General features: G+C 37.5%; 1 protein-coding gene across 1 annotated transcript; it reads right to left on the bottom strand.

Moving 5' to 3' along the window:
* Window positions 1-1,418: 1,418 nt before the first annotated feature.
* TDRD1 (tudor domain containing 1) lies at window positions 1,419-27,415 on the bottom strand. Its single transcript, XM_019471646.1, has 25 exons — window positions 27,370-27,415; window positions 25,879-25,949; window positions 25,534-25,681; window positions 25,020-25,125; window positions 23,778-23,838; window positions 21,462-21,566; window positions 20,919-21,101; window positions 20,127-20,273; window positions 19,007-19,175; window positions 17,360-17,431; window positions 16,817-16,987; window positions 16,138-16,143; window positions 15,555-15,662; window positions 13,922-14,092; window positions 12,223-12,471; window positions 9,537-9,659; window positions 8,280-8,390; window positions 7,904-8,074; window positions 6,568-6,813; window positions 5,941-6,057; window positions 5,611-5,721; window positions 4,251-4,418; window positions 3,687-3,908; window positions 3,461-3,507; window positions 1,419-1,511 (listed from the first exon to the last, which is right to left on the bottom strand). The coding sequence occupies exons 1-25, from the start codon at window positions 27,413-27,415 to the stop codon at window positions 1,419-1,421; spliced, it is 3,222 nt and encodes a 1,073-aa protein (XP_019327191.1).
* Between the last annotated feature and the right edge of the window lie 518 nt (window positions 27,416-27,933).

Here is a 27,933-nt window from a genome sequence, read left to right as displayed (position 1 = left end):
ATACATCTCCAAGTGAAACACCAACCACTGCTTTCCAGGGGTTTTTGCCTGAGTAGAACAAGCAAAGATTCACTTTTCCTTTCTCCTGCTTATGAAGTCCAGACAAAGTGACTACTTTTGACTACTGCAGTCGAAGTCATCTTCTGCAATGCAATGACTAGTTGCCAGGAGAGGTGGTATGTGGAAAAGTGAACAAAAGCCAAGAGAGGACTAAAGCATCAGCGAGTTGCTTTGCATGTGGGCAAGTGCTTGTGAAAGTCACACTTGTCCCAGGAAGTCAGAGGACACTTGAGACAGCCACAATCTTGGCACAAAAAGAAGTCTAGAGACCCAAATGCAAGAGTTTGTCTAATTATTAGATACTGCAAGAATATGATGCAACAAAACCTGAGGCAGGAAAAAAAGTCTGAGGCAATTTAAGCATAATAAAACATTAAGTTAAACAAAAATATTTCACTTTCACAACAAGTTTAATCTCAAGATCCTTCTAATTTGCACAAAGCCCGAACTTAAAATATATACTTCAAGTGGACAAAAAAGCTGACTCTGCAGTTTCAATCAGCAAATGTCTACTGTGCTCTACAAACAGTAATTTGGCATTCCTTAGTAATATTGCCACTGGATTAGTCAGAAATGACAACTAGGTATCAACTACATTTTAGAGAAATACTGAAAATTCGTTAATAATTTGGTTCAGTATTTTTGTCATATCCCAGAATGGGGCTTTTCTATTATGATGTTTCTATTATGATGTGAAAAAACTTGATGGGGTAGAAATCCTGACAACGTAGCTACAGACAGAACAGCTCTAATACAATTTACTTCAAAACAATATTCACAGATGCATATTACACTGCGTAAGTGTAAATAAAGAACTGTAAGCATTTAAGTGTTTACTGATTTTAGAGAGAACTACCTATATGCAGTCCAAGACAAGATTCAGCCTTTAACGATACTGAAACCAAGTTTATGAAGAACAATTTTCAGCCTAACTTCAGACTGGAAATTAAGTTGAAAGAAGACTAATCAAGGTAAGATACAGTTTTTCAAGTAAAATTAATGGTACCAAAGTTGAAGCATGCTTTATGATTACAATAATTTCAAATGTAAGTTTGCAATGGCCATTCCATAAAGTTATGTGCATTCAACAGCAAAATAAAAGCAAAAAAAGCTTAGCAGCACACGGTGGTATAAAACAAAAACAGAACAGAAATTTTAGCTCGCAACTTTGAAATCCTTCAAGTTACATACTTATTTCACAGTAACAATTCAAGCATACAGATAAATACAGGTACTTAAACAGAAGAATTTCTACAAAGTGACTCTCATTTATAAAGCTGACAAATACTCTGGCTTTTCCAAAAAAGGAACTGCAGCAACCTAGTATACATACAGATGAAACGGCACATGTCAGAGACTTAGTGGTCCAACAGTTTTTTCATTTCAGTGAATCCATCTGGATTTCCATACTTATTTAAAAGGAAGAGTAGAATCTGTTCATGCTTTTTAAGCTGTGGAATAAGCAGAAAGAATTAGAAATATACGATCCTTTTTTTTAAACTGCTGATTTCAGATTAAGGTAGATCCTAAAACTACAAACTCAGCTAAGTCCCATATTAGTTCAATGAATATACAGTTCTTTTCTGCTGTAAAAATCTTCTGGAGGGGGGAAAAAGCTAGCAGAATTGTAGCTGACTTCCCTGCCCCCCCCCCCTTTTTTTTTTTCCCCTGAAGAAGAAACTTCCTTGAAATGAACTGATGAAATATTCAAATTAGGACTGAGATCAGGATCTTAAATTTGATTATTCACACACATCTATTTCCTGATGTTTTCAGTTATATTGGAATCTTCTGTCTTCTCTTCATTTGTCATGAGACTTTGAGCCAAACTTATCCAAGTAAGGAAGGATGACAGAAAACAGAAAGTGACCAAATTGAAGCCAGAAAAGACATTAGCTAGATCAAACTGGAAAATCAAAGAGATACAGAGGGGGAAAGGAAAAAGAGGTTCAACAGCCTACAGTGGGACAGAGAAATCAACTACATTCAGGAACAGCATAGTTTTACTGCCTTTCTGCCACTAAACTGCTGGTAACTACACAAGTGGTAAAGGTCTAAATGACCTTGAACAGAAATGCTCTTTTCCTACCTCCAAAATATCATAGTGCATATTTTTACTTTTGACCTTGCTGCCTCTGGCTGGGGGGAAGAGGGGAAAGTTCAAACCACCCTTGAAAGGAGTTTCTGTCTTTAAAATTCAGCGTTTTGCTCATTCCTCTGACAAAGAGCCTCACTTTGAGAAAGGCCAATGCATCTTTTCTGGTATACTTTAAGTTACTTTTAGTAATCTAAAGTTCTAATTTTTCATAAGTAGCCTAAGTTAAAATAAAAAATTAGAAAGCTTAAAACCAGAAAACTTTCAAAAATTACAGGAATATGCAATATCTGTAAAAGACATTTCATTTTTTTTCATTCCTCTGACAAAGAGCCTCACTTTGAGAAAGGCCAATGCATCTTTTCTGGTATACTTTAAGTTACTTTTAGTAATCTAAAGTTCTAATTTTTCATAAGTAGCCTAAGTTAAAATAAAAAATTAGAAAGCTTAAAACCAGAAAACTTTCAAAAATTACAGGAATATGCAATATCTGTAAAAGACATTTCATTTTTTTTTTCCAAAAGAAAAAAAAAAAAAAAAAAGGCCCTCAACTGTCTTGCAACTGGCAAACACTGTTACAAATTCCAGTATTCTACTGAACTCAGATTCTCAGCCCTAGTTTCATGACTGAAACTGTGGCACGTATTAATATCAATCTCTGCTACCTGAAATACACATTGTAAGAATTTTCTTACATGTGCAGCTGTCTGCCAAATTGCATCTACAGCAAAACAATCTTGCAACTGGCAAACACTGTTACAAATTCCAGTATTCTACTGAACTCAGATTCTCAGCCCTAGTTTCATGACTGAAACTGTGGCACGTATTAATATCAATCTCTGCTACCTGAAATACACATTGTAAGAATTTTCTTACATGTGCAGCTGTCTGCCAAATTGCATCTACAGCAAAACCCAGCCATATTATTGAAGAAAACCCAGCTGCCCTTTCTCCAAATGACACAGTTTATGCAAAACACCACAACTACCTTTATACAACAGTCAAAAGTAACACTCCTGAGCCTTCATACTCGGGGGGTGGGGGGGGTGGAATAGAGCTGTATGTGTGGCAAAACATAGACTAATGAAGTCTGTGTGATCTACACACTATCCTACCCCAGTTTCAGGGTGCTCTAATTATTACCACGTATAAAACAAACTGAGAAGAAGTGTCAGGATATTCACTTCGTGTATCTTCAATGTTTCAGTTAGCTATTATCTCCCTACTCCCATTTGCTTCCCACTCAGGGTTTCTTTTCAATTCTGGAAGTGTAAAAAAGCGAGTATTGCTTGGACTGAACCTTACTTGCATTTTTAATTCTGTGCAGCAGCATTTGGTCTCGCCTCTGTTGCCTACAAAAAACAAAGCAAGTGAATGAGCAAAATACACATGGACACTGCTTCCCTAATTTAAGTGGTGGTGTGCGGAATTCTCTAAGATCTTTGGAAGGAAAAGTCATTTAGGCATCCCACGTGCCCACACTTCTTCAAATTAAGTTTAAATTAAGAAGTAATTAAGTGAAAGTAAGTACCTTGATGTTCAGTATGTAAGCTTTCAGTCCTGCAGGATTTGACCAAACCTTCCATTACCAGTTTGTCAGCTATATTCAGACTACCATTTTCACAAAGTTTCTCCACCGTTACTAAATTAACATTTCCATTAATCCCTTTCACTGTAATTGTGACGTATTTATTCAATAACATTTCTTTCAACTTGTCAAGTAATAATGGAGACCACTCAGCTTTCTCTATTCCTGCAAAAAAAATATAGCACAATCAAGTTTGTTCTATAAAGAATTCCTTTATGATATGACTTGAATCTTAAAAATAATGCTATCACTGTTTTTGAAAATATGGTGCTAAATTTGCCTAATATAAATAGCTTAGATTTTACAGATAATTACCTAAAAACATACTCTCTAAAACAGTTTTCGCAGAATTAACCAGTATACTATTTCAGCAGATCATCATGTTGTTTTGTCAGTATGAAGGAATGAACACTATTATCAGGATAGAAACAGATTTATGATGTTCAAGAAAACAACCAGTCAGGGGTTTTGGGGGGTGGTTTTTTTGGTTGTTTTTGGGTTTTTTACCTGCAAGTGAACATATAATTGTCTGAAAAGGCAGCTTTAAGTAGGAGTCAGTGATTGGCAGCACCTTTGAAAGTGGTAAAGTTTCTGTGTTCCCATAGTCTGCATATAGTACTTTCACTACAGACTGAGAAGCCTTTAGAACAAGAGCCCTGTACCAACGGCCATCACCTGAAAAGATTGGGACAAGAAGAATCACACGTGAAGTACCATCTTATAAACACAGCTTATCCTGAGAACAAGAATCTGTATAGTTTTCTAGGAATTTTTAAATACTCTGGTATATACAAAAGGCCGATTGACAAGAAGCAAGCCCATAGAACAAGGGAATAGTTTCTGATTGCTGTATTCATAAAGATTTAAGTGTTGCTTTCAGAATTTTGCTCAATTATACAGATAAGATTTTTACTACAATACTGTTTTAAGGATGTCTGCACGCTGTATTTCTAGCTCCTTACCTTTGTTTTCCAACGCATATTCCCTCTAAAAACATAACCAAAATTAAAAAGGAAAAAAAAAAAAATCCTTTTCCTCAATTATCATGAAGAGCCATAAACAAAAAAATAAATAATAAAAAAAAAAAAATCAGTGGAAGTTAAAAACAACTGTCAAACACTTAAGTATACTCTTGTGGTCTGCCTAGTATTTTTTTTTTTTTTTTTTTAATTCATCTATCCTGTTTTCCATGAGCTGTTATCTGATCTAGCACCCAAATTCATTTTCAGCACTTAGCCAGATCTCCTGTAACAATCCACATGCAGTCAACATCTAATATTTATGAGTCAACACTACTTTATTTTTTCAATATTGAGCTAATATATCAGCAGAGTATCCCCTCTTCTGAAAGACTAAGACAATAAATTAAGTTCCCTCACTGGTAAGTATACTTTTGACTTAAGCTAACAGTTCGCTAAGCCTGGACAGCTTGTTAGGCTAACAAGGCTGAATGATCGGTCATCATTAGCCACTGTCACCACCCCATGCTCACACAAAGCAACAACAAAAAAACACCCAGGCACCCACAAACCAGAAGTGGGCCTGTGTAGATGCAAGTGCACTATTGCTCTGCCATGAGTTTCATGTCCCTGTGACTCAAACACAAACAAACTTCAGTTTAAACAGTAACTATCTTTCTTTCCTCTTAAAGCTCCATACATTTTGCAGGGCACAACCTATTCTTTATTTTCTCTCCTGGACTGTCAGACGGTTTCTTTGCCCTAAAGATGCAGCCAGGCTATCCTTTGTAACAGAACTGAGAGATCTGTAAGCACTTTAAAGTTAGTGTTTTTCCTTTTTCTAAAGCAAAAATGAAAGTTGTGTTTTACACTGGTCAAGGAAATATAAGAACAAATGATTGCCTCACCTGAAAACCTGGCACAACAGGCTTCACCCAGTTTTGGTTTGAAGGGCTGGTTCTTACAAGATTTACAATAGCCTTCCAGTTCAATCAACTGCCTATGCAGCTTCTCTTGATCTACAGAAAAAAACATTCGATAACTAACCACATTTGGGTATAACAAAGAGCACACTTACTTTTAAGCTCCCCTGCTCCCACCTTTGGCATTTTTTACCTTTTTCTACTGTCTGAGCTACATTTCCACATGATTCAGCTCACTATAGGCATTCATTTTATTAACTAGCTTGCAACAGTGACTTCTTACGGATATTAAGAAGAGTGAACAGTTTTTCTTACCTCTAGTTTGAACTGGTACAGCGTAGAACAAGTCTGGGCTTACAACTTCTGTTACACAGACAGATACGGTTTCATCTATAGCCAATTCAATTGGCTTCCAGTGCCCAAGTGAGGTTTCTAATAGAAATAGTAAGAGAATGGAGTGTACTACTTTCCTCCAAGTTCGTACATATTATAAGTAACTGTTACAGAATATCTTTTTGAATTTTAGAGAAAACTGCATGTCTTCACTTCAAGAGAAATCTAAACCAAGATAATTCTTGCTTAATTTGCTGTTCATAAGCTATTAGAATATAAAAGTATCTAAAGTAAAAAACACCTCAGAAAAATAAGATATTGGAAAGTAAACATGGGAAAAGTTTCAGTCATAGCAAATTTGTAATTCTCTACTATCCAATATTCAAATAGCATTCATTCAAGACAAAACCCAGCAATTTTTATCTTTCTCTTTTTGTCTACAATGCCACCTGCAGGGCAGCTTGTGTTTAACTGTAAAAACTGATAATATGGTCAAAATTATGCATGTTTATTATTGATATTAACTATAGCTGAACAGCAAGATCACGGTTAAAGGCTGGAATACTGAAAATTCTTGTTCAATCTAAAAGTTAACATTTGTTTAATTACCTTTTTTGTCAACAGACTTGTTTGGAAAGTTATTTTTATCTTGCAGAACTTCCTTTACAGCCAATTTTTCAGAAGTTAGTATCTCATTGATCACTGTTGGGTGACCTGTGGAATTATCAATAAGCTCTACACCTGCCCCATCTCCGGAAAGGGAAGTTACTCTGGCTTGAAGCTTTATCCCTGCAGTGTACATATGAAATCTTGCTGTAGCTTCTGGAATCCATTTGCTATTACCAGGTTTTATACCTAGGAAGTAGGATAACTGTTCAAAATATCTCCATTAAGTGACTTTCTTCAACATTATATTTTCCTTAAAAAAATTCCTTTTTTTTTTTTAAAAAAAAAAAAAAGCACGACTCAAAATACCAAGGCTACTTTTACTACCTCAGGGATACACATTCTACTTCATCCTGTTAACTGGTCTCCCTCCTTTCTTCTCAAAGAACACATTTCCTCAGGACTCTCAAGTTTTGTTTTCTACATTTTATGATATTCTACCAAGTAAATCCTTGTGCATCAGCACAAACAACACTGTTAAGACCGTTTATGAATCAGTTTAATATAGCCTTTTTATCGAAAGAGCAGAAAAACAAAGTGTTTTAAGAGACAAAAAAAACAGCAGAAGACACCTTGACGAAATGTGGTTTTGAGCTTTTTCCTGTTTCCACATTTTTTATTTTTAAACCAAGTAGACTACATTAGAAAGAAAGAATAATTCTGTAGAATTTTGAGTGATTTGGTGTGGAAAAGGAAGCGGCAGAGAATTGGTAGAAGACTGAGAAAAAGCAGTATGGCACCAAAAACTCTGAAGGAATCAAATTAAACATCCCTACAGAGAACTGAAAGGCCAACTTGCTTCAGAAAAACAGATGAGCTCCTTTGCCTGCAAAAATTTTGCAAAATAATTAAGTTGCACAAAAGCACATCTACACCTAGCAAGGCAGCAACCAAAAGCTAGTAAGCAGTACAGATGAAGCAGAACTAAATGACAAGTTCCCTTTGACTGGTAAATCAGTAAGTAACCTCCATGCAGATCACCCCACAGCACTGTCAGGAGCTCAGGGAAGAGCCACCATTTTTGTTAAATGCCAGTCTGCTGTGTAGTAAGGCTATAACAATGGCTCCCACAATTTCCAGAGGCTGGAAGCAACATAGACATTTATTATTAAAAAAACCAAACAAACAACCCCCCCCAAACAACAACAACAAAAAACCCAAACCCTGCAAAAAAACAGAGTACTGTGAAGTATACCCTGTCATCGCCTCCTTCCCCCAAAGCAGCAAGTCTCTAAACGCAATAGCTCTTACAAGAGAAAGAATCAATAAGAAGATCCACCTGAAAGCCAGCATTTAATTCCTTGAAATGGAAGTTTTAGGAATGAGGATGAGATGTGCCGTATTTTATCCAGTGGTACTTCCTCAACATTTCCGTAGTCCACAAAGCATACTTTAACAGTTCCATCTGAAGTAACATTTTGCACCAAAGCACGGTACCAGTTACCATCATCTAATTTTAAAAAGTTTAAAAAAAAAAAAAAAAGAAAAAGAATTACTTCACATGTTTAGTAAGTTCACCAGCATTTATTTTTTAGTAAATAAATCCAATTCTATGCTATCCTCTACCAATGCAAACTATCAGATAACCAATTTTATTTTTTCCTTTGCTTTATGTTCACCCTTTAAAACCAAAAATATTTTAGTATGTCACTTACCAGAGAAAAAAGCACAGCAAGGTTCTCCATTCTCAGGCTTAAAAACATTTGGTGGAGTTTTCTGACAGTATTCAGACAATGATTTGTTAAGTAAGTTTAAAGCAAGTAACTCTGAAAATTAGAAAGAAAAAACCCAAAGACAAGATCAATGAAATAAGCTGACTTGAACTTTATCAATACTGTTCACTGTATAGCTTACTTACAAAAAAGTTGATGGAGAGTTCCGTGAATTTTAGAATTTCACAAAAAAAGAACTGTTGACACCGAGTTAACTATTTAACCTACTAGACAGACTTATTAGCAGGAAGAGGTGAGATAGCTGATATTTACTGACAAATTAGTTCAGTACGATAGCAAAATGACCAGTAATTCTTCCTACTAATCCAACAAGCACACTTCACTCCAAAATCTAAAGTATATTTTACAGCCAGATAACACCATGGGAATTACCTAGTTTGGCCAGTGGATGTAACAGATTATGGGATCTCATCCTGCTTGCTTATTTATTTTTTGTATCAAGTCCTTTAGCCTGCTCTATAACATCACTTTTAGGGAGGAATTCAGTCATGTTTTAAAGGCAATAAGCCACAAAGAATCTATACTATCCCTAGACATGTCAAGGAATAAATTTCCCTCACTTTTTAAGATCTGCTCTATATTTTTGTTTTGAATGCATTTAGCTTCCGCTTCCAGTCACTGCATTTCCATCATGTTCTTTTTCTAGTAGGTTAAAAAGCCAGTGGCTATCAGAAGTCTTTATACACGCAAATAAAGGAACAAGATTTTTTTTGAGCTTATCCAAGAGCAAGTCAAGTCTCAAGAGCTGCGGTTTCTAATTTTCATGTTATTTTAACTCTTTCGAATCTTTGTAAGTTTTTATAAACTAGAACAGGACTGAGTACTAGAAGAGAGCTCCAGTAAATATTGTATGTGCACAGGGATCATGTCTCTTATTTGCTATCTTCTGTTTAGATATCCTTTGCCTAGGTTATAATAGCTCTTTTCACTTTTCTCTACATTCTTAGATTAAATTTTATTCAACTGCTTACCTTCACCATTTTCAGATTTCAATCTCAGAGTCACTACATACCATGATCCAATTTCTTCATCATTCCACTTGTATTCTTAGATACAAAAACTCAGAGGTAAGCCTTGGTGCTATAAGCTCACTTGAAACAGTAATGCATTAGAACTATAATAAATGATAAATCAGGCAGCAAAGAAACTAGCAGAAAGAAAAAAGCTGAATAAACTTACCACTGTTATTTGAAATCTGACAGTAGAATTCTCCAGGATTGTACAGCGTACACACTACGACATCTACTGTTTGTTTAAGAGTTAATTTACTCCACTTGCAAATTCTTTTGTTCCTTGTGTCCTCTAGAGAGGAAATATAAGAGACACATAGAGGAAGGAAGAGAAATTAAAATAATTTTTACAGGAAAAAAAATCACGTATCCTGAACGCTCATTCATGTCCTCGAATTTCTTGTTATAAATAATCCAACAGACTAATTACCAGTGAGAGCTCTTTGCAGAATAAAAGCAAGTAAGAGAAATGTGCCAGTTGCTTAATGTATTTAAACCCTGAGAAGGGGCTTAATATAAAATAGAAGCTTATATTTTGCCCTGAGAAAGGCAAGCCATAGATTGCGGGGAAGAGTAATCACACGAAGAGGTAGAGATTAGGTGGCAATAACCTGAGCAAGAGGGACTCTGGGGAACCTTGGTTCCTGTGAAACAGGCTAGGGGGCATAGAGGAAGGAAACAGCTGTCACCAAAAGTACTGGAAATGGTCTAAGGAAGAGAAAGAACAAAAAGATTAATAGAAAAACTGGTTGCAGAAATTTGCATGGTATATTATACTCAAGTACCTGAAAGACGCTTGTTATTTAACACAAGTTGTAGAACAGATCATGTGAAAACTAAATTATGGCACATTGGAGAAGCCATCGTTTCCTCCATTAGCGTATTATTAAGTCTTCCTGTATTTTTCACAGCTGTTGAGTTTGTTACAGCCTGTGGTAGGCAGCAGCATGCACAAATACTGTCAGCCTTTTCAAGACTTGAGTCCAAGTGGCTGGCCTCTGACTTTGGTAGACCTTTCCAGTCCTAAGTGTTTGGGTTTTTTTCTGAAAATGAAGCTCAGGAAAGTTTTGCGCTTCAAGGATGGCCATGCTGAGATGCTGTTCCACCTGCCCAGTATTATGTCTGACAGTAGATTACTTCAGGAAGTCATATTGCCAAGAGGCAAAGAAAAAAACCCCACAAACCCCCTGCCCCCCAAAAAAAACCCCCAACAAACCAACAAACAAACAAAAAAACCAGGCTCTCAAGTCTTCTTTATTTTCAGTGGAATACAAGACTGTCCTTCACACTGTAAGCAATTGCCAGATCCCTACTGGAAGAGACAAAGCACAGTCAGCATATTTTGAGAAATATGCTCAAAAAAGTAGAAGCTGGTTGAATTTTCCATTCCAGAAGGAAGAAACCATTGCCCCTTGTCCTGTCGTGACAGGCCCTGCTGAACAGTTTGTCCCCATCTTTGAGCCAGCAATGTGCGCTCGCAGCCCAGGAGGCCAGTCATATTCTGGGCTGCATCCAAAGAAGCGTGGCCAGCAGGTCGAGGGAGGTGATGCTGCCCCTCTACTCTGCTCTGGTGAGACCCCACCTGGAGTACTGCGTCCAGCTCTGGAGCCCTCAGCATAAGAAAGACACGGGCTTTGGGGAGACCTTATTGCAGCCTATCAGTACTTAAAGGGGGCTTATAAAAAAGATGGTGGCAAACTTTTTAGCAGGGCCTGTTGCAACAGGACAAGGGGGAAGGGCTTTCAACTAAAGGGGGGTAGATTTAGACTAGCCGTAAGGAAGAAATTTTTTACGCTGAGGGTGGTGAAGCACTGGCACAGGTGCCCAGAGAGGGGGAGCGGAGGGCGCAACCCTGTGAGAAGTTTTTTTTGGTGAAACACTGGCACAGGTTGCCCAGAGAGGTGGTGGATGCCCCATCCCTGGAAACATTCAAGGTCAGGCTGGACAGGGCTCTGAGCAACCTGATTAGTTGAAGATGTCCCTGCTTATTGCAGGGGGGTTGGACTAGATGACCTTTAGAGGTCCCTTCCAACCCAAACTATTCTATGATTCTATGATCTTTCTTATAGGCCCCCTTTAAATACTGAAAGGCTGCAATAAGGTCTCCCCAGAGCCTTCTCTTCTCCAGGCTGAACAACCCCATGTCCTGGCCATGTGGCATCTAGTGAGGAAGATCAAAATTAAGGAATTTGGACATAGCCTTGACAAAAAAACTTCCCCCAGTTTTCAGTACAGATGGATCAGGAGAGGATATATAGTTTTACCAGACACAGGATGGAAAAGAGGAGCTTAACATGCTTTATATGAGAGAAGCTAGGAATCTTCCCACAACACAAAAAAATCTGACATAGAATTTGCAAATTTCTCAAATTGAAGCTTTGGTCACTAAATGGAAAAAAGGCAATTTAGGCATAGCCTTGAAATTGTATAGGCTACTGCAGTCAAACAAATTTTCAAGGACTAAGTATGTGGGTTTAGGTGTAAAATATAGGACAATGAAGATGAAATACTATTTGAGCTAAAGGACAAGGGCGTAAGAACAAGCAGGTACTAACTAGTCATATCCTACTTCAACTGGAAGTTGTAAGACTTCTAACAAGAGAAAGTGAAATACCAGTATGGTCTTCCAAAAGTAAGCAATTGCAACCTTTTTATGTATGCACACACATACGGACACACAAGCAAACACACAAGTTCTTCATGGCAAAGTTGCCATGGCTAAACTTCAGAGCTGTGAAGGCTAGACTTCATGAGCCAGACTGGAAAGTTCTTACCAGTTAAGAACTTGCATTCTTTGTACCCACTCTAGCAGGAGGTTAAATAATGACAGTTCAGCAGGATGTACTCGTACTCACCATTTGCTTGCTTAACATCACTCATTCCAATTGCTGGTAAGGTCATCCTCGATTCCTCAGCTGCACAACCTTTCTCTATGAGATGGCTCAATATATTTATTACTGGAGTAACTGATGCATCTACAAGCTCCACCACAGATCTGTAACTCTCTTTATCCACTACTTTTACTGTGAACACTTTGTCTTTTACCAGTTGTTTCATAAAAGAAACAGCTTTTGAGGTCCAGGCTCCTAATGGTGGTTTTACACCTAAAAAGTCACATAATATGGAAAGGTTCTGAGGACAGTCCAAGACTCAACAATATGTGGAAAGGTACAACAACACTGTTTAAAACAACAGATTAAGCAGCAGATATACCAAGTAACTTGCGCCCACTCCTCATGCTTGTAACAAGATTCCAATCCCAATTATTCAGATTCTGAACTTTTGTAGAACATGGATTTAATAAAAATTGATGAAGATCATGTACAACTAGTCTATTACACAAAAAGAAGTGTAAATTCAGATTTAATACTTCCTTAGTATGAATGTCTATAACAAGTGTCAGTCTTTGGGTCTCATGAATACAACCTATAGTTTTGAACGACATTAACCATCTCTCAGCCAATATATCTGCTACTATAAGCTTCTTCCTCCTTAAACGTTTACTCTTTATGCTACTAAATTTATTTCTAAAATGCAAGTTATATCCAGAACTTTATAGTAACAGACTGGCAGAAGTTGCCTTCTAGAAAGATATATTTTATGCAGCAGTAATCCTTGACTCTAGTCATGAAACATCTTATCTGATCACTTTTTTGTGTCCATGTTGCGTTTAGGACCTTTCTTAGTCTTAGAACACTCATTATCAGCTATAGGCATCGTGATTTGCCCCAGAAGAGAGATTTCTTTAGGTCACATTCCATATGCATCGGTTCCATCTCTACATACAAGGGAAGCATTGTTTCATGTTTTCCTCCAAAGTAAGAAGCTAGAATGCTGCTCTGAACTTTACCAAAAATTTGAAAAGCAGGTTAAACATCAAGTATTGTAAAGGAAGGGTAGACAACAAGTACTCTAAAGGAAGGGTACTGAAGCAAAAGGGTGACTGTCTTCCATAGTGATGGCAACAAACAGAGAAAATAAACAATTTCCAACAGCAGGTTAAACAAGTATGTAAAAAAAAAAACAAAAAAACAAAAACCCCCAGATTATGATCCTGGCTTGAGACAGAAGGATGAACTAGGAAGCGCCAACGTCCTTTCCAACCTGATAGATTTCATAAGCCTGGGGAGAGGAGTCTACCAGTAGTTTCACTAGATTTGCCCCAGGGGAGTGGGACAGATACAGTTCTGAATTTCAAGACATAAAATGAAATTTTACCTTCCCCTGCAGCGTTAGAACCACAACAGATTTAAGAATTCCACAAAATCCAGTAGGTGACTGAATTTTGCTTAGAACAAAAGCACATGCAAAACCTAACAGGTATGTTAATATAACAGTTTTCCAAACATATAACTGCAGGTCACCAGGTACATTAGGAAAGATTTGTCACATTTTGTAGATATGCCACAATGATTAAGAATTCTGGAAATAACACCTACTGTTATCTCCATCCTTCCCCGTATTTCAATATAAGATACTACAGGTGTGATCGTTATCTAACCCCAATTATTTTGCCTCTATCCAGTTTGAAACAGCTTATCATTTATTTCATACCTGCCAAGGTACATCTTATGGCTTGAGCTGGCAAATCCATTAATCTTGGAATCATAGGATGAAGTCTAGTCAGCGGAAGAACTTCAAAATTACCATAATCTATATAGCCCACCAAAACAGTATCTTCAGAAACATATTCTATAACAGCAGCACGATACCAAAGATTGTCTTCTAGAAAGGAAGATACAAATGTTCATTGTACTTGCTTTTAACTTCTGAGAACAGAATGATTTTTTGGGCAGACCAATATAAAAAAAAATACAATGTCAATCAACATAAACCAGCAGCATTACAGTTCACACAAACCTTCAGAAAACCCTTATGGATGCAATATCTACCACCATCGCCCCTCATATGAGTTGAGTGTTGCAAAATCATTCTTTCCGTAAAGACCCCCCGCCTCACAAATACGTATTGCAACAAATAATTGACTACATGACGTGGATGTAGTGCTTAAGTTCAATACATTTAAACAAACAGCAAACAGTATCTCAGCTGACCACAATGACATGCAGTTCAAAGGCCACGCAACAGATATAATAATTTAAGTATTTTAATTCAATTAAAATATGTGAGAAACAGAAATACAAGCTTACTCAAGTTTATCAAGACATCTGATGTACTGAACTGATAGCTTTCCCTAGCTAGGCACCTGAAACCAGTCTGCATTCAAATGCCAAGACAGCTTATTGGCAATACTAGCTTTTCCTGAATGTGCAAAAAAGCATTTATTTCAGCTTATCTGTTCAGTCCCACAGCTAATTTATTCAAAGCAGCAAACCCACAGGAAATGGAAAGAAATAAATGACCAGGAATGTTTATCAATCAAATAAACAAGTTATAGCAGCAGCATTTCTGACCAGAAAAAAGGCATAAGAACAGCAATATGTGGGCTTCTTCTTTTTCCTTGTTAAAAGCTGGATGAAAAGGAGAATGATCTGTGGGGAAGAGAGATTAATCTTCATCCTACTGCACTGAGGCAAACAGGACTTCAGATTCTATTAAGTAAAAGGTATTTCTTTCGTATAGACTTGCCAGTTCCTAGCCCAAAACACTGCTTTATGCAGAATACTAACCTATGTTTAGGCAAGATTCAATTTTGTCATGGGACTTGCAGAAACTTGACATCAGCGGTAACTGTCAGGTAGAAACTAAGTTATGACTATACAATTCAGAACTACCAGGTCTTGGCTAAATAATATTTTGAGAAGAAGTCTATCAGAGTATCATCGTTACATGTAATCCCATTTCTTCTGTCCCTTTTTTGGGGTCTAAAATTCCAAGTCTACATTTGTTTCCAGCCACAGGAAATAGTGCTCACCAACATATAAAAAACCCCCAAATTTCTTCATGGTCTCTTAGAAAGCTCCTTCATACTTCATACAAGTGTTAAGAGTTTGCACAATGAAGGGACGATTTTACAGTCTTTTTTTAAACTAGTATTTTATAGATGTCATCATTTGCTAGTAATAATTTTTAAAAATCACTACCAAATGCTATCCACAGCTCAAACCAGACACAAATAAAATAAAATCTATATGAAACATTTCTAAACTTAATTATAAAACGTGTTTATTTTTGTAATAAATTAAAGCGACATAAATCAAGAGCCATATTTTCACTCCACTTTTACCTGTGAACTGGGCACAGCACACATTTCCAGCAGCAGGACGGAAAGCTGAAGTACTGGGAAATTTGTCACAATGTTCATTAAGAGACACCTGAAGCTCAGCAAGTTGACCTGATGTTAAAAATATATAGGTTTTGGAACATATACTGTCTTGTAATTATTACAAAAGTACACAGATCTTAAGTTCAAAGCCTGGAATATCTTGTAGTATAATGGCGATTATTTCACATAATGTTTAACGTAATACCAAAATAGCGATGAGACTAGAACTCTTCAACCAGTAAGATCGAAGAAAGTCCTCACGTGAGTCTGAGGAATCACGGTGGTAAAGAGAACAGACAGGGAAAACCAGTCACAGACTTTTTCAACACAGGAACAAAACTGAAGCCAGTAGAAATTGAAACCAAGCTAGTGGAGGCATGCTAGAAAGAACCAAGGAAGACAGCTCTTCAAACAACAGGCAGATGACAAGTGTCATTTCTTGCCGAAGGACATGCAATGCTATGAGTCTACCCAGAATTCAAAGGCTGCACAAGTACACAGAAGAGAAATCTTCTTCTGAAGGTTAGGAGACACACCAGGTCACATCCAGCTGCAAAAGCCCTTTTAGCTGAAAAAAAAAAATGCTGGCTCAGACAGCACTAGGAGGACACATCCCACAAACTTAACTCTGCTCTTATTCTCCCCCAGACGTGTTTATGGGCACTGTGGGAGATGTACCTGCAGCCTGGCACTCTGACTCTAGTGTTACTTAGGTGTTACGTTTTACTGTATCAGAAGACACCAAAGCAGGGTTTGGGCACTATTATCTGGCCTTCTCATACTCAGATATTCTCCCCACACTATGTAACAAAGAAGTTCAGTCCGTGCACCCAACCTATACAGAAACACTTCCCTCCAGTGATAAAGCAACAAGGCATTACAGGAATAAACAAAGTAATTAGAAACTCACACGCATTTCTGGAACACCTGAGAGAACATATTTAACATTAAATATTTGTGATACAAATTGACTTCAGATTGCTAAAATCCATGCCGCACCATCTTTCTACTTTGCACTACTCAGACTGCCCACAAATTATCACCTTAAGGGTTAGTAAGCGATACTGGCAGCTAATGCTGCAAAAAATATCCTCTACAACACCACGGCTCTTAAATGACTGAGGCATGGCCTAAAGCTACAGGAATCACCATTTCAGGCCAAACTACACGACCAGCAACACTGGTATCTTACATCCTGTTTTTAACATGTCACTTACGGGCACTGTGTATCTGCTGACAGAAAAAGTTTTCTGGATTTTGAACGCAGGACACCACACCAGAAAATGCATCTCCGATACATACGGAGACACACTCTGCAACTGAATCAGCACAATGAAGAAATTCTTCATCTTCAGGTATTTTTTCTTTACTTCCCTTAGAATAGTTTTCTGACACTGTACATATTGGGAAAAAAAAAAAGAAAAAAAAGAGGTTGCTGATCAAAAGCTAGATGACTTTGAAAATTTAAACATGCTGAAACAGTTTATTCTTTTTTGCTGACTCTTTGGACTTTGAAGGCTCCTGTCCATGAAATTTATGCTCACATAATCATCATTAAACAAGTACTTTATACTATTAAAAAGCATATGTGCTACCGTCACTAGTGAACTGAAGGAAGCTCCACCAGCCAATGTTTTTAAGTAGGAGGTGACGCTAGTGAACAGCTAGAATATTTACTACATTCAGAATGTCATGCAACACAGGAGGACCTAAAATTCCCCAAGTTTTTTCCATCTCTTACTAAGAAGTTTGATCTGCTTGCTTACCTCTTGAAGAGTCTCCTCCTTTGGCATTACTTCCTGGAGTTAAATCAGACCTCATTTCTAACGGTACTTTATCTAGGCAGTCTCCTAAAATACAGATGTAAGAAACACAAGTTATTTACCATACAAAATAGTCATCATTTAGTTTCGTTTCAGAACTATCTTCTGAGCCTGACCTATATCCCTATCACAAGGTAAGCATGTTGTTCTTATTTGTTGAGCACTTAATATGCTTAGAATGCAAAATAAAAGGAGTTTCAGAGTAACTCAACTACTTGAGTTTTCTGAACACATTCACAGCTCCAAGACTGTTTGACTAAATAAAACGAGCAAAGCAGTAACAATCAACATTTACTTGTAGTCACTAAAGTCACTGTTAGCTGAAAAACTGATTACAGCTTCTCAGACACAAGGATTCATAACTTACCTCCATATTTACAACACTGAGTATGCAATGAGTTACCAAGATTTACAAAGAAATCTTGAGTTTCTTAGCTATTACATATTCCATTTCCGATGCATGAAGCAGTATTCCAAGCTGTCAATATAATTATTTTCAACTGAAAACCTGAATACAGGTGTTTAAGTTGCTTGTAAAGTCATGGAATAGATGCATGCAACATTTCATGAATTCAGTGATATTTTTGTGATCTTCTCTCTAAGAGGTTGGCAAGTTATATTGTTTTGCCATTAGTGTGCTGTAAAGCAGCCAAACGTGAAATATGCCCAGCACAACCCTGAGTCAGTTGAATTTACACAGGACTAAGGTGAACCATAATTTATAGATTGCGAGGACTATGACATGGAGGTAAGCTTCCTGTACATCAGGAATTTCAGCAAGCTAAGAGGATCAACCATCACTTCCTTCAAAGTTTCTATGGGCTGCATATCAATGAATAGAATATGCTCTTAGCACTATATTGTTCTTGTTCTGCAGCCAGAAAAAAACCCAAACAAAATAGCCCTCCAAACAATGACAACAGGCACACCTTCTGTGTATTGATCTGGGTTCCACAACCAAAGCCACCCCCTCCGCTCAACTGAAAATCTGAATTCAGACTCCTCAAAGGTCAGGTGCTCTGCTTGTCTCTATCCACTGAGGCTTGCTAAGTTAGAAATATAAACATGCTTAGAGTTCTCCAACTAGATACAACAATATCCAGTGGTTGCACTTTCTTCGGGGTACTTTTTAGTGAGCATATGAGAAACATAACAAAAGCTGGTAAAATCCTTAGTGGAACTAGAAACCGATACTATCATTTTTAAAGAATTAAAAATGCATGAGATAAAAGGAACAACACGGTCCCAAATTTGCATGCATCTATTAAAACAGAACAATAAACAAGATAATCCAGAAAACGCTGAATTTATTACAATTCTACTGGAAAAGTAACCTTACTAAAATTTAAGGCTATTAAGCATAACAAGATATTTCAGGTACAGACATTCTAAAATGACCTCTATACGGAAAAGTGAAGTAAAAGACGACGACTAAAAAAAGGGCAGGTTGAGAAAGTGCCAAGAGGGAGGAGAGCAAAAGAAAAAACCCTCCTCTTTTAAAGGTATTGGGCAGGGGTAGGGGGAGCGAAAGTGAACATAAAAGACTTATCAATTGTGGGTTTTTTTTTCCCCACACTACCAAGTACTTACCAAAATCTGGAAGAATATCTACAGCAAAACTCAACATCATTTCCTCCTGTAATACGTCAACAACAGTTACTGAACAGTGTTTTCCCATGAGTTGGGAAGAAAAGCTGGCGATGCCTTCATTCCATCCTTTTTCTTTTGGATGATAATTAGCAAAGGAACACTTAATGGCCTGGAAAGAATTACAATTAGAACAAGAGGGGATTGAGGGTTGTTTGCCCTGTAGAAAAAGCAACTAAATAATTAAGGCCCTCAGAAATATCATCTCGCATATAAAAGTTAAAGGTGCTGTTGGAATTTGAAGCGCTATCAATTCAACTAACTTCTTTACAAGAGTTAAGAATTAGGAAATTAAGTTCAAACTGTAAACGACATTTCCTCCGATTCTCCCACTATTTATGCTATCTTATGTAAGGCATGGTTGTATCACACATCACATCTGACCACAGGTGCATGTCCTAACTTGCCTTCAGCAGACACTGAGGGCTTTAAGCCAAGATTCAAACAGCTCTCAAAAATCTTTTATGGACCCAGCAAAAAGTCATGTGAACAAGCTATGAAAGACTATTCCAATAGCTGCTAGTCATAGTTGTCACTGGTTGAAAGAATGCTTCTCTATTCTTCTTTGTGCATAATTAAACATAATAGTTTAACTCACAGATTAAAGCTAGACCATCTATTTTGTAATGGAAGACATTCACATAGTATGGCAATGAACTCAGACCAACAGCTGTCTTTACTTCAAAGTTTGCCCAAACTACAACTGATTTTTCACTAGTGCATGAGACCAGATTAGAATATGCAGGCAGAATGTTTCCCCTGCTGTCCTCTAGCATATAAGGGACATGTGGACCTAACCGCCCTGCAGGTTTTTTTTTAATCAGCTCAGAATCCAAGAATTCTGGGAATAGGAAGAAAAAAGCCAGGTGGCCTTCCTCACTCCTATGGAATACCTAGGGAACATTTCAGAAGGTGAACTTAGTGTAGTATAGCAGTTTTTATGCATCACTTTCATTGAACAAAATAGAGTGATAATGACAGTATTAGACTGAGACACGAGTTACACTCATTTCAGAGCTATTCATTTAAAATACCTCAGCTCTGTTAGGAAAATAGAACTCACACATGGAGGAAACAACAGTTCAATGTCTTTATGCAGAGCTTTAATCCAGGAGAGTGGAATATTTTCTTCATTTCCATAATCTATATAGAATACTTGTGCTTTCTTTTGCAATATATCCACATCTTTTACCAGTGCTCTATTCCAGGTCTGTGTAGGAATAAACGATAATCTTAGTAAGAACACAACATATTTTGCTTTACTTTTGTTTATCAATAAAGGCACTGACCAATTCTGAGGCGACCCAAATGAACTCAACTCACTAGTGTTGACTGCTGTGAAGCTAAAATTCTACTCCTATGGATATTGGCTACCGTACAGTAAATCAAGAATCTGCTAACAGTGGAGGAGAAAAAGGGGAAGAAATACAAAAAAGGGGTGGGAAGAGAAACAGGAACTAGATGTGGCTATAGAAATGCAACCAGAAAAGTCAGGTAAGAAATGAAGTAAGAATAACTTCCTTAATTAAGCAGAGTCATATTCCAAACTGTTCTAACTACAGCAATTTAAATTTGCTAAGAACACACACAGCCTTCAAGCAGCAGTAGGACAAACAGCGCCTGCAGGGCTCAAGTACATAAACACATAGAAGTGAACTTTTTAGATGGGGGGAAAAAAGAAATCAGTACCTTAAATTTGAATTCCGGATGTTATAAAGCTAGTTACTACCACAATTCCACCACAATAAACTGATCTCTAATTAGCAGCCTTCACTGGTAGAGACATAAAAGCAATACATGCAAAACATGATGAGCTCAACATAGAATGGTTATTTTATGGACAACCAGATGTTACCTGATGCAAAGAACACCTTGCAACGCAGACTTCCCCTTTGATAGCAATATATTGCTCTTGAATAACTGTGTTAGCGTAACAATCTTGCAGTTTCACAGAAAGTTTACTGATCTGATCTAAAACTTCTGGAGAACTCATCTGTATATAAAATTCACTTGGACTTTTGAACTCTGTTACTGTACCCTAAAAAGAAAAGCCATAGTAGATGATAATTATGCAAGAACAACCTACAGTATATTATTCAGGACCAGTGTTTATTTCAATAAATGCATTTCACCCTATACCTGATTTTGTTCTTTTATTTTGAATCTAGCAGTAATTAACTGCAGGGAACAAAACCAGGGATGTTCACCTTCACAGAAATAATCTTCCTCACTTACTCGCCCCCTGGCCCCACTTGTATTTACTCGTCTTTATAAAAATAAAGGAATTTTACATGTGACCAAAATGAGACAAAGAGCTGAGGTGATATGCAGCTACATATGCTTTACAAAGCTTCAAATGCAACCTAAGCATTGTAGGATTCTTCCAAAATAAAAGTACCTGTACTTCCATAGCTTTTTTGATCCCTAGAGTCTGGAGATCTGAAAGCATTATTTTCTTGATGTGCTCTTCTGTCTTGAGAGAATCCACAGAAGTTGAATTACCCTATTTAAAACAGCTACAAGTTATGTTTAAACTGGAGTTGTTCAGCTGTAGCTCCTTATAGTAACAAATGAAAAAAGAACTTTTTATCATTTCAAGAAACATGTAAAAAAGTGCTTTTGTTGACTTTCAATAAGAAGTCTTACAGACTTTGTATTACTCTTGAAAATAACTTAAGACATTACCACAGAGATATACTGAACAGACAATGAAAAACAAGTGCTGAAGTCTCACACATTCACCTCTTCCTTTCACACCTGTTTTACAGGACAACTCAGCTATATTTCCTGCTTATGATGCTCTCATAAATACGAGGAATTTAATTGCACCTGCTTCCTTGTAGCTTTAACACCACAGAGTAGATTATAGCTACTGCTTTAACTGCTGGCATCCATTTTTAAAAAAAGCCTGAACATTTAGTGTAACCTGCCTAACGCATACCATCTGTGTCTGTGACACTCTAAAAACATGAGAAAAATAACCTCATACATATCCTTAGGGAAAACCTCTTTTACATTTGGACCAACATACCGCAGACAATTCACAATGACTGAGATTACTGCTGCAACTGCCAAATTAATTGTTTACTTGCAACAAAGATCATTCTAGAAGATCTTCCAGAAAAACACATCCACAGTATAATAGCCAAATAAATTTTGTTCAATATGCAATATAAGCTCTCTTACTTCCACAAAACTTACTCAAGTTTCAGAAGATGAACGGGGGAAAAATAAAACCTTCTGTTATGTTCAAAATAAATTGGCTACAAGTTATTTATTCATATTGTACATCCTCTTGATATAAAGGTCCCTCACTATCAGTTGATCGGTTTTATTAGAACACAGTCACAAGTACACACAGAGCAGAAACTTATCAGGATGAACTAACAGAAGTCTCATGACCCAAAATGAAGCTTCCTTTCTAAATTCCTTCAAAAAGTTAAACAGATGAATGAGCTACTTCTAAGTAGTGCATGATGAAGGAGTTTTCTTGTACAGTACAAACATGAGGCTAGTTGGAGGTATTCACATTTACTCGCTTTCATAAATATCGTCTGTCGTGGTTTAACCTCAGCCGGCAACTGAGCACCACACAGCCACTCGCTCACTCACTCCCCCTTCCCCCCCACCCTGGTAGGATGGGGGAGAGAATTGGAAGAGTAAAAGTGAGAAAACTCGTGGGTTGAGATAAGAACAATCAAATAATTGAAATAAAATAAAGTAAAATAGTAATACTACTGCTACTACTAGAAGAATATACAAAGCAAGTGATGCACAATGCAATTGCTCACCACCCGCCGACCGATGCCCAGCCAGTCCCCCAGCAGCGGACCCCATGGCCAACTCCCCCCAGTTTATATCCTGAGCATGACGTCACATGGTATGGAATATCCCTTTGGCCAGTTTGGGTCAGCTGTCCTGGCTGTGCCCCCTCCCAGCTTCTTGTGTACCTCTTCGCTGGCAGAGCATGGGAAGCTGAAAAGTCCTTGACTAGTGTAAGCACGACTTAGTGACAACTAAAACATCAGTGTGTTATCAACATTATTCTCATACTAAATCCAAAACACAGCATTATACCAGATACTAGGAAGAAAATTAACTCTACCCCAGCCAAAACCAGGACATCGTCCCAAGAAAGCACGAAGGCAGCAAAATGATCTCCTGCAGAAGAGTTCATAGGAAGTCTACAGGAAACGTTTGGCTGAAAGTTAAGATCAAGAGAGGCTTCAAAACATTACAAAGGAGAACTGCGTCGTGTATAATTCCTGCTACAGCAAAGGAACAAAAGCTTCTCTGCATCAGTTACTACACAGTACTACATTAAATGTATTTCTCAGATAATTTACAAGGCTCCAAACATCAGCTCATGATCTACGCAGAAAACCGGACACCAGAATTCTTCTGAACTGGACAAGCTACATCTGTTTCCTTCCTCAAATATTTCTCTAGCAACATCATACATGTCTTGATTTTTAACTTTTTCACAAATGTTTTTTCAAACAAAAACAGAGTTGTCTTACAGTGTTGCTAAGGGCTCTAGAAGTAACATTTTTGAATGCTTCTCCCAGCAACTTTTGATTTGAAGCACTGATCTTTTTAAAAGGAGTAGATTATAATATTTGGAACTTGTTCCTTTCCTGTACAGGTTAAATTAAGCATATTGCAACTAGCTCACAGCATATCCATTCAAGACAGTGAAAATTGTATTCTATACCTTAAGATAAATTCCCTTCTCTGTTTTAGCAGGTAACTTGCCTCCATTGTTATTACTTACACTGTAATCAAAGAAAAAGATGTTAATTTTGAAGAACCAAAGACAGACGAGTAGCATTCATAACACCCACTTGCAAACAGAACAAAAAGGCTGTGTTCATACTATGTGGGTTTTGTCAACCCTTATTCCTCCTCCAAGAAAATGCAGAATGGCAAATTTGTTAGGTCCCTGTCATGCAACGTCTGGTGTGTTTTTCCCAATGCCATCAACAAAAAATTAATTTATTTTTATTAAAATGGAGAACAAATCTTACACTGTTGCGGAGTTCTGCTAACACTGTAATCCCAAGCCAACCTTAAGAACTATGAAATCACAAAAAAAAAAAAAAAAATTGCTATTTCAGTTGAATACACAAGTAATATCCAGATAACATATGCCAGATTGTCCCCGTGTCCCCCCCATTCAGTCACTGTAGCAAAACTTGTGGGAAAGAAAAATCTCTCGTAAACTCTGATTATGGACACCTGGTTGCAGATTCACTGAACTGCGATCATCACTCCTTGCTAGAGATTGTCAGCTTAAACACTCAGATCACTCTCCTAAACTGTTCCAAAGCCAGCCAGTCAATTTGCACCATGTCATAACCTAATGGTGCTTACTTTAATTGAAACAGATTAGGGAGTGATCTCTTGAGCATCTAAACTGGCATGTCAAAAAGAGATCATGAGCAGCTAGAGAATGGCCTGGCTGAGACAACTTCTTCTAATCGCAGCTGTGCTCATCAAAGATAAAATATCCATGAAGTTCACCAAGGCTACAGTTAGATTCAAAGGGTGCCTCTTCTGAGTCTCTTAAATGCAGTGCATTAACCATGCCACTGCTGAAAAGCACAGTCTCATTTCTCCTCCCTTCCCTGCATCATCAACAGCAATAACAAAGTCACGTGCATGCTTACTGCATGTTCACATAGTTCTGACGCAAGTAAAAATAATGCTTTTTCTTTAAGTCACGCTACAGAACACCTTAAGAACTCCAATATCTTTCAAGTCACCCTTCTAAAGCAGCAGAGCTGGTTTTTCTGACAAGTATGAGATAATGCAGTACTAGCCTAAGAATAAGGAACATATTTTACTGTAATAGTACCTTTACACGGTCATTTAAGTTGTATTGGGAGGGAAGTTGTATCGGGAGGGATATTGTCTTTCTGTAAAGATTATTTGGCAGAACTTTTCACAAACTTACTTCTGTTTAATTGGCTCACATACAACACTATGTGCTGGCCAATCTTTCTTCTGACAATCTGCAGAGCAATAGTATATTTGCTTGCATTGTGAACATCTGAGGGATCCTAAAAAAAAAAAGAAAAAGAAAAAAGTCAGAGAGGAACATCTATATCAGAAGAGACAACAGCTGTTAAGATACAAACTCCATGTATTATTTAATAACTGCTTTACAAGATGGTTCCACTACAGTTCTAAGCACATACAAATAGGCATTTGTATTCACATATAGCTATCAGACATTACTGCCCCCAAATTCCTTCTATATTTAAGAAGGAAAAAAAACATTTTTTATTAAGGAGATGCTCTCTTCTGTTTATCAGTTCCATAACTCCAACTATATTCTGAATAGTCACTATACTTGCATCTGAGAGATAAAAATATACATCCATTTTAAGACATTTCTACGCAAACCTGATCCGGTTTCCCTGGTCAATATACTATGCATCACAGACTACAGGACAATAGGCACTTACCAAACAGACCACAATGATGGCAAGTCCTCATTTGAGGGGGTGATATTAATGAACTAAAGAGACTCTTATCATAGCCAATAGAGAAAACATTTTCAGAGGAATATTGCCATTTCTTCGGCTTCTCATGGATCAAATCAGAATGTGACACCTGTGGAAGAAAAATTTTAGGTGATTCTTACCAGAAAAAAAGCTGCCCATTAGGGTAGAAATATTCTAATATACCAAAATGTGACAACAAAAAGAGTCAAAGTTTCAAAGTTCTAGAAAGAGCAATATATGCTGATCATTTCTGCTATCTAAAAATGCTCAGAATATTTGGGGCAATTATAAAGTGCAATAACTCACCGTATTTCCTTTATCAGTTGCAGCTGTCAACAGCAACTTCCCTCTACCAGTTATGTCTTCCATGGAACTTCCTAGGAGCGGAAATATTTGCAAAGAGATCTGATTTAACAATGCTGATGTATGCCTGTGTTATGGAGTATTTGCAGGAAGACACAAGGCTCTTATCTGCTCCTACTATTCTGCTAGCACATTTGAGCAAATGGAGATGCTAGGACCATGACACACTCTGGAAGTCACTTCTTGTTATCACTCTGATACTACATTTATTCAAACCTACCATCAGGTAGGTATTGTTAAAGCAACAGTTTCACAGCTCTGTGCTTATCACTTTATAGATGTCTTTATGTCCTCCATCCATAAATTTGTTTCAATTAAAGTTGTTCAGCAGGAACAAAAAAAATTTACATAATTGCCAATATCCAAAGGGCAAAAATTCAAAATAGGCAATTTTACAGTAGCTGAAACGGTACAAGTTTCTTTCAATACTGCTGAACGTGTGGTCTCTGTTAAGTTTATACTTATGCGTAGTTTTGTCACATCAACAAGTATTCAGAAACAAAATACTCTGAAACAAGAGATTTTGACTTTCCAATGCGTGCCTTATAAGCCTTCTGGTCTTTCCAGTGAGTTTATTCTTTATCAAACAGCTCTTACAAGACAAACATTCAGCTAAGTCTGCATACCAATACACTAGGAACTATGTTTTTGTAAGTGGGCAACTCATTTACCTACAAAAAAATTGTTTCAGTTGTAGACTACACATGCCATTCTGAGCTTGTTCCAGTCTGGCAAGCTTATTAGCCCAAGTTCTCCACCGAGCCAACACAAAGCTTATGTGGCCTTTTTTCCCTACCTGGAAGCAAGTTAATCTTGTAAACTTTGCCTAAACTAAAACTCTTGCCTAACATGAAATCAAATTTCATGAACACTCCAGACCCAAGATGGCTGCATACCAAGCTATCTCAGATCTCCCAGAATCAAGTCTCCCCACCCTCCCCCACTCCCCCCTTATTTAGAGTAAAAGAGAACATGGATCAGACAGTACTGAGGCACTGATGAAGGCAGGAAACATCGCTGAAGGAACTCCAATTCCTACTGCACATATCTGCACCAAATTCCCCAGTACTCCAATCATCCTGTTTTTTCAATTATCTAAGACATTCCAGCCCACACAAGTTTGGATAATTAGGAGTTAGCTGTATTTATAAGCCATACTTATACCAATGATGTTTATCAATAATCAAACATATACACAATTACAGAAGAATAAAGTCAAGATACCTTTGTCAAGGTTTGGACAAAGTCTCTCTTTTATTACACTTGTGCTGCAGTTAAAACTTTTCATAGTGTTTCTACACTTGGCAAAAAATATCCTCTATTGTTTGTTCACAAAATACTGATTTTTGTTAGATATTTCAGAAATTCAGCCTTGAAACAGAGAGCTTTTCAGCAGGAAGTTGGCACCTGTGATTCTGCTGCTTTAACCTCCACCTACAACTTCATTACCTTTGTTCTTCGTGTGAAGCAGTTCCGCCATCATGTAAATGTTCACATCAGAGTATGACGAAAGGTGGCTGTATGATGAAAGGTGGCTGTAGGCCAACTGACTACAAAAGCACAGATTTAAAGATTAATTCAGGCAGGCACACCAATATTTTAATATTTTTAAGTAATGTTCTGAAGCTGTATTTAAGCATCAATGTTGGAAGGCTAATTCTCCACTATTTCTTTAATTTGCACAGTAAAAAGTAAAGTATTTTCTGCATTAAAGATATAAACAACAAACACTACAGATTAAAAATAAATGACAAAAAGTTCTTTATGAGAGGAAAGCACTGAGGAGCAGGGGCGGCTGTCACAACCTGCACGTTAAGCTTGCTGGACTCAGGAGGGACCCACCTCTCTTGAGGAGACCTCACTCTAGTTTAGATAAATCGCCCCTCCACTGAAGCATAAGGTGCACTCATCGGTTCCTCCTGACTGGGAGGGGAGCCACGGGCGAAGGCCCAAAGCCCTGGGACAACCACTCTCTGAGAGGGCAGAGCCATTGCCCGA

The sequence above is a fragment of the Aptenodytes forsteri genome, unplaced genomic scaffold (assembly GCF_000699145.1).
Source record: "Aptenodytes forsteri isolate BGI_AS27 unplaced genomic scaffold, ASM69914v1 Scaffold15, whole genome shotgun sequence".
Taxonomy (NCBI): domain Eukaryota; kingdom Metazoa; phylum Chordata; class Aves; order Sphenisciformes; family Spheniscidae; genus Aptenodytes; species Aptenodytes forsteri.
Note: the sequence above shows the minus strand (reverse complement) of the source record. Positions and strands in the feature narration are given on the sequence as shown.

What these genes read in the sequence shown, in the direction of transcription:
- TDRD1 (XM_019471646.1), bottom strand. Translation starts at nt 27,415, where the DNA reads ATGGCGGAACTGCTTCACACGAAGAACAAAGGTAATGAAGTTGTAG. An exon ending in AGATATTCTTCCAGATTTTG is followed by an intron (nt 17,432 to 19,006) that starts GTAAGTACTTGG and finishes GAGACTGCCTAG; the next exon opens with ATAAAGTACCGTTAGAAATG. An exon ending in AGGAGGAGACTCTTCAAGAG is followed by an intron (nt 16,988 to 17,359) that starts GTAAGCAAGCAG and finishes CAATATGTACAG; the next exon opens with TGTCAGAAAACTATTCTAAG.